The 12,031-nt window shown below is 48.8% G+C and overlaps 1 protein-coding gene across 1 annotated transcript in view; it reads left to right on the plus strand.

Annotated features, from left to right (window-relative positions):
- The window catches only part of CNBD2 (cyclic nucleotide binding domain containing 2), a 63,745-nt gene that overhangs the window by 16,742 nt on the left and 34,972 nt on the right, over positions 1 to 12,031 (plus strand). Inside the window, exons 4-6 of the mRNA XM_055137632.1 lie at positions 7,505 to 7,642; positions 8,066 to 8,119; positions 8,451 to 8,614. Of these exons, the coding sequence (XP_054993607.1) occupies positions 7,505 to 7,642; positions 8,066 to 8,119; positions 8,451 to 8,614 (356 nt within the window). The remainder of the gene's footprint in view (positions 1 to 7,504; positions 7,643 to 8,065; positions 8,120 to 8,450; positions 8,615 to 12,031) is intronic.

A 12,031-nucleotide genomic window follows, 5' to 3' on the forward strand; every position in this document is an offset into this window, starting at 1 on the left:
GGCAGCACATTCAAAGCAATTGTTTTTTTTTTCTGGTTTTGGACCCCGCCTGGTGGAGCTCAGGGATCAGTCCTGGCGGTGCTTGGGGGATCATATTCAGTGCTGGGGATCTGACCAGGGTCGGCCACGGGTAAGGCAAGCTCTGTACACACTGTACTATTTCTCTGGTCCCTGAAAATAGTTTTCAATATTTTATTCAATGTATTATTCAATATTGCAACCCAAGCGCTATGCATGTCAAGTAAAACAGACTATATGAACTCAGTTTGGCCTCTGGGTGACTGATTTGTGGCCTCTCCCAGTTCAGCCTCCCTTCTGTCAAGGGCTCCCGGGCATCTCCTGTGCCAGCCACATCTGAAACTCCCCCGAACAGGGCCTGCTGTTCAGATCAGTCCCAACGATGCTCACTCCCATGGTGGGATCTGCAGGTTCAGTAATCGGGCACAGTAGTCTCCTCCTGGGGATCACTGGGGCTATACCCTGCAGTGTTGGGGGTTCATGTGCTGGTACCCAACTCAGGGCCTTGCACGTGCTAGTCATGGGCTCTGCCGCTGAGCTAGCTCCCTCCCCGCTCTTCTAATTAAAAGAGAAATTCCCAGGGCCAGAGAGATAGTACAGTGGATAAGGCACTTGCCTTGATTGAACCCTGAACTGGTTTCAATCCCGGGCACACTCCCTGAGCTCTGCCAGGACTGATCCCTGAACATAGGAACCAAGAGAAAGCACAGCCAGGTGTGCCATTCCCCACACCCACTCACCCCCAAAAACAACTTCCCCACCTCCCTTACCTTTCTTTCTCTCTTTCTTTCTCTTTCTCTCTTCCTTCCTTCCTTCCTTCCTTCCTTCCTTCCTTCCTTCCTTCCTTCCTTCCTTCCTTCCTTCCTTCCTTCCTTCCTTCCTTCCTCCCTTCCTTTTTCTTTCTTTCTTTCTTTCTTTCTTTCTTTCTTTCTTTCTTTCTTTCTTTCTTTCTTTCTTTCTTTCTTTCTTTCTTTCTTTCTTTCTTTCTTTCTTTCTTTCTTTCTTCCTTTCTTCCTTTCTTTCCTTCTTTCTTTCTGCTTTTTTCTTTCTCTTCTCTCTCTCTCTCTCTCTCTCTCTCTTTCCTTCCTTCTTTCTTTTTTTGTCTTTTTGGGTCACACCCAGTGATGCTCAGGGGTTACTCCTGGTGGTTCTCAGGGGACCATATGGGATGCCGAGGATCAAACCCAGGTTGGCCACGTGCAAGGCAAATGCCCTACCCACTATACTATCGCTCCAGCCCCATTATGTGCCACTTTTTTCTGATGACTGCAGAAAGCGTTTTTCTCCCCCACCATATTTGTGAACCCATATAAATGGAAACCATGACTTTTGACCTTTGTGCTTGCTTATACATTTATGCTTTTTACATAGTCAGGTTCTATAAACATCTGTTGTACAACTTCTGTTTTAGAAGAAGCCTAGTTGGGACTAAAGCTGTTAACCTTCTCCTGATTGTTCAGTCTTGATTTTGCCACAAAGATGAGAGAGAGTCCGAGAATGTACAGAAAGGATCAGAGAGAGAACAGAGTGTAAGGTGCTTGCTCATCTTACATGTGCCTGACTAGGTTTGGTCCCCAGTGCTGAGAAAGGTCCCCAGAGCTCTGTCAGGAGTGATCCGAGTGTTCAGTGCAGAACCCTGAACACCACCAGGTGTGCCCCCCACCAAAAAATAAAGTATAGAAAGTAGTTTATTAGCATACTTAGTTTATTAGAGACTCAAGAATCCACGGCAGGGGCCTGAAAGATGTTTGGGTGAGTGCAGGCTTTGCATGCAGGAAACTTGGGTGGAACCCTGGAACCTTGATTACTGCCAGAACCCAGATGCAGAGCCAAAAAGAGCCTCCAACTACTGCCAGACATAAACCCCAAACCTAAACTCAGATCAAACAAAAATAATCAGAATGCAGAGCTGGGCAAAGAGTGCAGTGACGGGGAGAGCAGGCTAACCCCAGGTTTGGAACCCCAACAGCATATAGTCTCCTGAGCACTGCCAGGAGCAATCTCCAAGCGCTGAGCTGAGAGTAAGTCCTGAACACCACTGGGTGTGGTCCCAAACAAAGCAAAAGCAAAGCAAAAAGATCAGATGCAGGTATGAACCTACGAGCAATGCTATTTCTAAGACAGAGAAGGAGTGCACTGAGACTAAGAGGAGCATCGTGGGGCATTTATCATTAACCAGCTGATTATTAAGCCTAAACAGCTAGTTGAACCAGACAGCTCTGAGATGGTTCTTCCACCACCAAGACTGGGGTGATGTCTTGGAATAACAGTCACTGAGCCTTTGGAGCCACACTCACAGGTGCCCAGGGCTAATGGGTTCTGTGGTTCGGTGCTTAGTCCTGGTAGCCCCAGTGCAGTACTGGGCACTGAATCAGGGTTGACGGTATGGAGGGCAAACAGAGCTGTAGGATCCTGTGTGACATATGTAGGCAGCACCCAGGCCCCAGCCCGGCACCCTCATGCTTGAAGGCAGGTGCTTTCACCGTTGACCAGTTTCCCAGACCCTGTCAGCTTTTTTTTTTTCCTTTCTAGAATCCTCCATTGTGTCATAGGAGGTTCTGAGAGCAGATTTTCTCCAAGGTGAGGATGTGAGCCATTGTTGGCATGTGGAGTGAGGAGAGAGAAACTCTTATCTTGCCACAGAAGGAATCTATTTGTTTTCCCGTATAATTGGATTCTCAGGGGGCAAGGATTTGTTGTCATGTCCCTGAAAAACAAAGCGATTATTTGGCCTTTGACCACTTCAGCAACCACATGGAGACATAGGCTGATTCATTCCTGGAAGCTCAGGAAGGCAAAACGGGTGAGGAGCAAGAGACCCAGGAGGGAGGGAGGGGCGAGTGTGGGAGGGTGAATGTGAGCCCCTGAACTTTTGGTTTGGGGTGTTGGGCCACACCTGGCAATGCTCAGGGGTTATTCTTGGCTCTGCACTCAGGAATTACTCCTGGCAGTGCTGGGGGGGCGGGGGCAACCATATGAGGTGCCGGAGATCGAATTCAGAAAGGCCACAAGCAAGGCAAACACCCTAACGCTGTAGCTATGGCTCCAGTACCCGCCTGAACCTTTGAGCTCAGCGCAGGAGAGACTTCAAACTAGGCTCCTGACCCTTGCCCCATGATCTATTACCTCCTTGACACTGGACAAGTCCCAGGCTCTGCTCAACCTGTGTGTCCTGCTTGTCCCCCACTTGCTGCTGTTTTGAGACCGAGGGGACCAGGTCTGGCAGCAGTGGGAGAATACGTGGCTGAACTCTGGGCTCTGGCAACTTTCCAGGAGCAAATCCCTGTCTCCTCTGAGCGGGGGATGCTTTTAGCTTTAGGAAAGTGGCCGGAGCTGCTGTGCCTGTTTCTTCCTCTGTCGAGGGTGCAGATGAGATAGTAGCTCCTGCCCAGAGGAGGTGTTGACTTGGAAATAAGCTGATCCATACAAAGGGCTTAGGTTAGTTCCTGACAATAGTAAATTGTAGCACTATAGCACTGTCATTCCTCTGTTCATTGATTTGCTCAAGCGGGCACCAGTAACGTCTCCATTGTGAGACTTGTTGTTACTGTTTTTGGCATATTGAATATGGCACGGAGAGCTTGCCAGGCCCTGCCATGCGGGCGCGATACTCTCGGTAGCTTGCTGTGAAAATTGTATTCAATATTAATTTTGTTAAAGCCTTTCTAGGGCCAGAGAGATGGTACAGCAGCGAGAGTGCTTGCCTTGCGTAAGACGTACCTGGGTTGGACCCCCAACACCGCATATGGTCCCCTTTATTTGGGGCAGGAGGGCTGTTTGAGGCCACACTGGCAGTGCCCAGGGGCTGTTCCTAGCTCAGTGTTCAATAGTAACCACAGGCAGTACTCGGGACGATATACAATGCCAGGGATCACACTGGGCTCAACAGCATGCAAGTCAAGTGCCTTGACTTCTGTATTATCTGTCTCGATGAAAAAATTTTTGTTTTTTTCATTGTTGTTGTTGTTGTTGTTGTTTTTGCTTTTTGGGTAACACCCATCGATGCTCATACTCAGGGGTTACTCCTAGCTCTGCACTCAGGAATTACTCCTGGCAGTGCTCAGGGGACCATATAGGATGCTGGGGATTGAACACGGGTCGGCCATGTGCAAGGCAAATGCCCTACCAGCTGTACTATCACTCCAGTCCTATATCCTTCCTATTTGTACTTCAAATATTTATTTTATATATATTTCATATATCAATAAGAAACTATAGTATATGGCACTATATTTTATTCTTCTCAATTTTAGGGCCACTCCCAGCTGTGGCTCAGGGCTTATTCCTGGCTCTGCACTCAGAGTGCTGACTGGGCTCAGGGGATTGTATGGGGATGTGGGGGTCTAATCAGGGTGGGCAATGTGCAAGACAAGCATCCTGTCTTCTGTACTATCTCTTTGACCCATGGCACACTTTTTTTTTTTTTTAAAAAAAAGGGAAGACTGGGAATCAGAGATACTGCGCATACCTGGCATACATGAGGTTCTGGGTTTGATCCCCAACACTTCCCAGACTCAAAGTATAACACATGGTACAGTTGTGGCGATGGGTTAGCTCTCACCTTGGGCATGCATCCTCTCTAGCCTGTTCAACCCTGTGGCAGTCCCTGGCTATTCCAACACCCATTCTTCCAGCTGTTCTCACCTTGTCACAGCTAGGGTGTGCTGGGCTCATCTCCACGGCATCTCTGTGAGCATGTGGGTCTCTCTAAAGTACATACACAGCACATATAAGTCCTTGAATGCAATAAACATCCTCTGCTTTGAGAAAGAAAATTGGGACAGAAATGATAGCACAGTGAGTAGGGCGCTTGCTCTTACACAGCGGATGCAGGTGTGATCCCTGTCATCCCAGAGGGTTCCCTGAGCACCACCAGAGGTGATTCCTGAGTGCAGAGCCAGGAATAAACCCTGAGCACTGCTGGGTGTGGCCCCAAAACAAAAACCAGACTTTTTTTTTTGCCTCCCAAGCAGTGCTCAGGAGACTCGGGTTCACTCGAAGGATCCTTGGCCAACCACGCTGACAGATCAGTGTTGTGCCCAAGGAGGCGGTGCTGCTTCCAGCCTGTGCAGGCCAGGGCCACCAGGGCCACCAGAGCCACCAGGGCCACCAGGGCTATCTTTAGCCCCTTTCGATTTTTTCCAAATCCCTTGCTAATATGTTGTGCGGTATTCTCAATTTTCCCAGTCAGGTAAGTATAAAACAGTGTCTGTTCCTTACTTTTCCTGTCATCTTTAGCAATCAGGCATTTTCTCATTCGCTCTAAGGATTTCTGTTTTCCCTCTGGATTACCTATCATATACTTTTGCTTATTTTTCTGTGGTGCTCTTTTGATTTTAGAATTTTGTTTTATTAAGAAATTCTGGGGGCTGGAGTGATAGCACAGCGGGTTGCACGCGGGTTGCACGCAGTGACAGCACAAACGCCTTGCACACAGCCGACCCAGGTTCGATTCCCAGCATCCCTTATGGTCCCCCGAGCACCGCCAGGAGTAATTCCTGAGTGCAAGAGCCAGGAGTAACCCCTGTACATCACCGGGTATGACCCCCCCCAAAAAAAATAAATAAATTCTGGATAATCTTTGTCATTCTGTTTAGCAATCTACATTGAATCTGTTCATGACAGATATGTCCCTCCAGTTTCCAGTTTGTCTCTTCATTTTTGATAACCAGAATTTTTATTTGTTTTTGAGTCATTCCCAGCAGTGCTGAGGGGCAGCTCCCTGCTCAGTGCTCGGGGGTTGCTCCTGGGGGAGCCTGGGGAACCGAGCAGAGCTGGGGACACCCCTGGGCTTCCTGCACATAGAGGCTTCCTTCAGCCCACTGAGCTAGCTACCTGCCCCAGAATTGAATTATTTTTTTTTCTTTTCATTGAACCACAGTGAATTATACACTTACAAAGTTGTTCATGATTGGGTTTCAATCCAACATCTGTTCTTAGATCATTGAATTCTTAAAGGTTGGTTTTGCATTATAAAAAATTTCATACATAAAAACTGAAACATGTGACATGATATCCCTTAGATCTAACAATCAGTATTTTGTCATTTTGGCTTTTTGTATTGGCACATATAAGGTTTTCAGTTTGGGGGGCCTCACCCCACAGTTCTCAGGGATAATTCCTCACTCTGTTCCCAGGGGTTCCTCCTGCACGCCTTATAATACTTAAAAAATAAATAAATAAAATATTAACCACATTATTATTATAGCATAAAAATAATTCTTATTTTAAAATATAATAGCTGGTCATACTCAATCTTTGTATCTGTCCCTACGTATCTTTTCAACTTCTCAATATGAATCAGAATGCAAGCAAAGTTTATAGTTTGCATTTGTTTGAATGTCTTTTGAATCTCATTCTAGAAATAGCTACACACATTGCTTTTTGGGTGGGGAGGGGCGGGGGCCACAACAGGGAATGAAAGGTCAGGAATTCCTCCTGGCTCTACACTCAGGAGTTACTTCTGGTGGTGTTTGGGAACTATATGAGGTGCCAGGGATCAAACGTGGTCGCCGTGTGCAAGGTAAATGCCTACTGCTCTAGCACCACACACCTTGCTGTTTCCTCAAGAAACACGCCATTTCTTTAAGAAATGTTTAATCTTGGGGCTGGAGTGATAACACAGCGGGTAGGGCGTTTGCCTTGCACGAGGCCCACCCAGGTTCAAATCCCAGCATCCCATATGGTCCCCTGAGCACCGCCAGGGGTGATTCCTGAGTGCATGAGCCAGGAGTGACCCCTGTGCATTGCTGGGTGTGACCCAAAAAGCAAAAAAAAAGAAATGTTTAATCTTTAAACATTTAGGCACCATGATTGACAATGCCATTGATGATAGGATTTCATGCATACAACACCCCAAACACCACACCCCACATCAGACACTCCACTCCTCCCCACCATTGTCCCACTCCAAACATGTCCCTCAAAAACGGACATTTTGAAGAAATTGAGTCCATGCCTGGTGGATTGTTGTCCTTTGACATTGAGCTGCTTCCTTATCCGGGTTTGCTTGGCACGTAGAACACTGATTACCCTTTCTCCACGTTCCTTTTGGCCATGTGCAAGGACCGGGCATGTGTCTAGAGGCCAGGAGGAGGCCAGGAACCTTTCCCAGGGCTTGGCTCCTCCCTGCCATCCCAGCCCACACTGTGACCTCCGCCTGCCTCAGCAGAGCTCCAGGTTGAGGCCCTGGTATCTCTCCAGACTCCTCACTGTCCCTAAGCCCTGTATATTTCAGGCATGGCATTAGACTAGTGGTAGTTCTGGACAACATGCAGAAGCAGTAGTTGCCAACTTCTGTAACAGTTGCCAGTTTCCAGCCAATTTCAAGGGCACCAGCAACTTTCCTGAGCTGGGAAGCCAGCCTTGCCTTCTGTCACCTTTTATCTCCGTGTCCATCCACTGTGTTCCACTTGCCCCCCTCTCCTGAGTATTGTAGGCTCCAGAGAGCAGATGCATCCCACTGATTTTTGTTTCATCTCCCCAGGGCCTGTACCAGCTCGTCACAGATGTCATCATCATGATCCGAGTGTGTAAAATGTTCCGCCAAGGCCTGGGGGGGTTTCGGGAATACCAGATCATTGAGACTACACAGCGAAATCAGCCTGTCTTCTCTTTCTGGGATGTAAGTATCAAAGTCTGCGGAGGGGGGCTGGGGCAATAGCACAGCGGGTAGGGCGTTTGCCTTGCACGCGGCTGACCCGGGTTCGATTCCCAGCAACCCATATGGTCCCCTGAGCACGACAGGGGTGGTTCCTGAGTGCAGAGCCAGGAGTGCATCGCTGGGTGTGACCCAAAAAGAAAAAAAAACAACAATAAAGCCCGCGGAGATCTTAAGAGCGTTTAATAAGTGGCATTTGCCTCTCACGCCGCCGACCTGGGTTTGATCCCCAGCATTCCATATGGTCCCCCGAGCCCACCAGTAGTGATTTCTGAGTGCAGAGCCAGGAGTAAACCCAGAGCATCACCAGGTATGCCCCAAAACAAAAACATAAAACTTGAGGTACAGCCTTGCTGACTCTCTAACCTGCCCCCAACTTTATTTCAGAAAAAGAAGGAAGGCCGGATCCACTTTGATACCATGGACTTCCTTGCAGAGGAGGTATGACTGCTGGGGGATTTTCTTCCTGCATCCACGCCAGGAGGAATCACCGGGTGGGCAGCAGGACCTGCCCAAGGACAGGCCAAGAAGAGCCGAGGAGGAGGTGGGGGGGGAGGCAGCCTGAGCGCATGGGCCCGCCTCTTGTCTTCATCTGTGGAATGGGGGGTCCGCTGGACTGTGCTTGGGGCTATGAGATGGTGTGCGTAGGCAGGTGCCTTGAGTGGGTGTGACCACCATGTCCCCTGAGAGGGATAACGGAAGGCGGGCTCCCAGGGGCCTCCCCTGGGGAGATGTGGAGGCCCTGGGAATCACTCCCACCCTTTGTCTCCAGGGCCACTTTCCGCCTAAAGCCATCCGGATCATGATGAAGAAGCCCTCATGGAGGACGCACCAAGAGGTCCAGTCCCTCTGCAGCATCCTGCAGAACCTGGACAGCTTCCGCAATTACTCAGAGAAGCTGCAGCTGTTGCTGGCCAAGATCATGCGATTTGAAAGGTCAGTGGGCACAGCAGGGCGGGAGCTGGGCTGGGGGAGCAGGTCGGGGTGGGGCGAGGTGGGGTGGGGCAGGTAGGGGCGGACTCTGGCTTCCACAGGCCACAGGGTTCCTCCCTGGCGCTTCTGGATAGGATGTCCAGCGTGAAGGAGCTGCCTCATGTGGAGAGGCTCTGGTAGGAAATCAGCCGGCCGCTCCCATCTCTTCCTTTTCTTCGAGGAACCTGAGATGAAGTTCCACCTCCTGAGTAGAGCCATAGCACAGCAGGTAGGGCGTTTGCCTTGCACAGGACCCCCATGGGTTTGATCCTCCGCATCCCATATGGTCCTCCGAGCACCGCCAGAAGTGATTCCTGAGTGCAGAGCCAGGAGTAACCTCTGAGCATCGCCAGGTGTGACCCAAAAAACAAAACAAAACGGGGCTGGAGCGATAGCACAGCGGGTAGGGCGTTTGCCTTGCACGTGGCCGACCTGGGTTCGAATCCCAGCATCCCATATGGTCCCCTGAGCACCGCCAGGGGTAATTCCTGAGTGAAGAGCCAGGAGTAACCCCTGTGCATCGCCAGGTGTGACCCAAAAACAAAAAACAAAAAACAAACAAAACAAAACAAAACAAAACAAAACAGAACAAAACAAAAACAAAGAGAAATGAAGGAAGGGAGGAAGAAAAGTGATCCAGGGACCAGGATGTTAGGACATTGGCCTCGCACGTGGCTAACCCAGGTTTGATTGCTGGCCCCCCCCCTCCCCGTATAGTCCCCTGAACACTGCCAGGAATGATTTTCGAGTGCAGAGCCAGCAATGAGCTCTGAACACTTCCAGGTATGGCCCCAAATCAAAAAAGGTAAAGAAAAGCGATTTATTTTAGGACAACTGGAGGCCACATGCAGTTCTGCCTGGGATAGCTTGCTGTCCAGCTCATTACTCAGGAATCACTCCCAGCAATGTTCAGGGGATCTTGTGGGAAAGGGGATTGAACATGGGACTCCCACATGTGAAACATGTGACTCAGCCTTTTGAGCTATTTCCCTAGCTACACACTCCCCACAATTTTATTATTTTATTTTATTTTATTTTATTTTGCTTTTTGTGTCACACCCGGCAATGCACAGGGGTTACTCCTGGCTCTGCACTCAGGAATTACCCCTGGCAGTGCTTGGGAGACCATATGGGATGCTGGGAATCGAACCTGGGTCAGCTGCCTCCAAGGCAAATGCCCTACCCACTGTGCTATTGCTCCAACCCCACAATTTTATTATTTTAATCAGCTGCTCTCCTGCTGTATTTTTCCTATGCTGAAAATGTGATTCCAGGTCCAGAATGTAGCTCAGAAGGCTTGAGCACAGGGTTTGAATGTGGGAGGCTCAGGTTCAACCCCTGGCATCTCACAGCCCCAAGACCAGCAGGAGCAACCCCCAAAATATGCATTAGGAGTAGCCCCTAGCCACCACCAGGTGTAGCCCCAGAACCAAAAATAAATAAATGAATAGTGATTCCCTGAAGACCTCCTTGAGTGCGGAAGTGACTGTGGTGCGAACAGCTCCTAGACATAAGGCACCTTGTAGGAGAGAAGCCAACATGTGGGCACACTGTCAGTGACTTCCAGGCCCTGAATATCACAGGCACATCCTGTCTTGGGGTCTAGGATGGAAGGTAGCTGTAGGCTTGTGCCCTGAAGGCTGCCACCACAGAGGTCGCTGACCAGGGTCCATTCCCCACCACCTCCAGCATCCTTGATTATCTGCTTAGGACCCCGGCCGCAGTCATAACCCTGTCGGGAGAGGCAGCCCCTTGACTGGGGTGACCTTGGGAGGTGGCGTTTGAACAGGTGCATTGGACAGGTAGAGGTATAGGCAAGGCTTTCCCAGGCAGAGAGAAACACCAGCTTGTTTTGCTTTAGTTTTGTTTGTTAGGGCTGTGCTTGGGGCTATACCCAGTGGGCACTTGGGAATCTGCTCTCAGGGATGCTTGGAGGCCATGCTGGGGATCAAACCTGGGCCATCGGAAATCAAATTGTACTCTGCATCTGCTTTGTTTTTACCCCACCCTCCTCTGTCCCTTTTTCCTTCCTTCCTTCCTTCCTTCCTTCCTTCCTTCCTTCCTTCCTTCCTTCCTTCCTTCCTTCCTTCCTTCCTTCCTTCCTTCCTTCCTCCCTCCCTTCCTCCCTTCCTTCTTTGTTTCCTTCCATCTTTCCTTTCTTTCATCTTTTCTTCCTTCTTTCCTTCCTTCCTTGTATTGAATCACAATAAATTACAAAGTTATAACAATATTTATGACTGAGTTTCAGGTGTATATTGTTCCAATTCTAACCCCTTCACTATTGCCCACTACCTTCCACCAGTGCCCCCAGTTTCCCTCCCACCCTCCATCCTGCCTCTGTGGTGGGCACTTTCCCCCTCCCCCATTATCCTACTGCTCCCTTTCCTAACTTATCCCCCTCACCCCTGCCTCAGTGCCAAGCTTCCTACTGAAGACCAGTTCTGCTCTTTGTTTCTATTGCCATTTTATTTGAAGTTTCATTCCATCCCGCATATGAGAGATCTTTCTGAGTCTGTTCCTCTCCCTCTGGCTTATTTCACTCAATGTGATACTCTCCAGATCCATCCACATTGCAGAAAATTGCATGACTTTATCTTTCTTAAGGCTAAGTAGTATTCCATTGTGTAAATGTACCATAGTTTCTTTATCCGACCATCTGTTCATGGACATTTGGGTTGTTTCCATATTTTAGTTATTGTATACAGTGCTGCAATGAACATAGGAGTGCAAATGTCTTTTCTGACCTGTGCTTTGGGGCCCTTTGGGACTATTAACAGGAATGGAATTGCTGGGAATTAAATTCCTAGTTTTTTGAGGAATGTCCATATTTTCTCTTAAAAAGGCTCGGTCAGGGGCTGGAGCAATAGCACAGCGGGTAGGGTGTTTGCCTTGCACGCGCAAGGCCAACCCAAGTTAGATTCCCAGCATCTCATATCGTCCCCTGAGTACTGCCAGGAGTGATTCCTGAGTGCAGAGCCAGGAGTAACCCCTGTGCAGAGCCAGGTGTGACCTAAAAAGCAAAAAAAAAGGTCAGTGGACATTCCCACCAGTGGTGAATAAGAGTCCCTTTCCCCCCCACATCCTTGTCAATCCTGGTTTTTGTTATTTATGATGAGTGCCAGTCTCTGTAGTGTGAGGTGATATCTCATTGTTGGTTTGATTTGCATTTCCCTGGTGATAGTGACACAGAGAAATTTTTCATGTGCTTTTTGGCCATTTGTATTTCTTCTTTGAAGAAGTGCCTGTTCATCTCTTCTCCCCATTTTTGGTTAGGGTTGGATTTTATTTCCTTGTTGAGCTTACCAGTGCTTTGTATATCTTGGATATTAACCCCTTGTTGGATGAGTGGTGGGAAAGTAATTTCTCTCAGTCTGTGGGCTA

This window comes from Sorex araneus, chromosome 5, assembly GCF_027595985.1.
Source record: "Sorex araneus isolate mSorAra2 chromosome 5, mSorAra2.pri, whole genome shotgun sequence".
Lineage (NCBI taxonomy): Eukaryota > Metazoa > Chordata > Mammalia > Eulipotyphla > Soricidae > Sorex > Sorex araneus.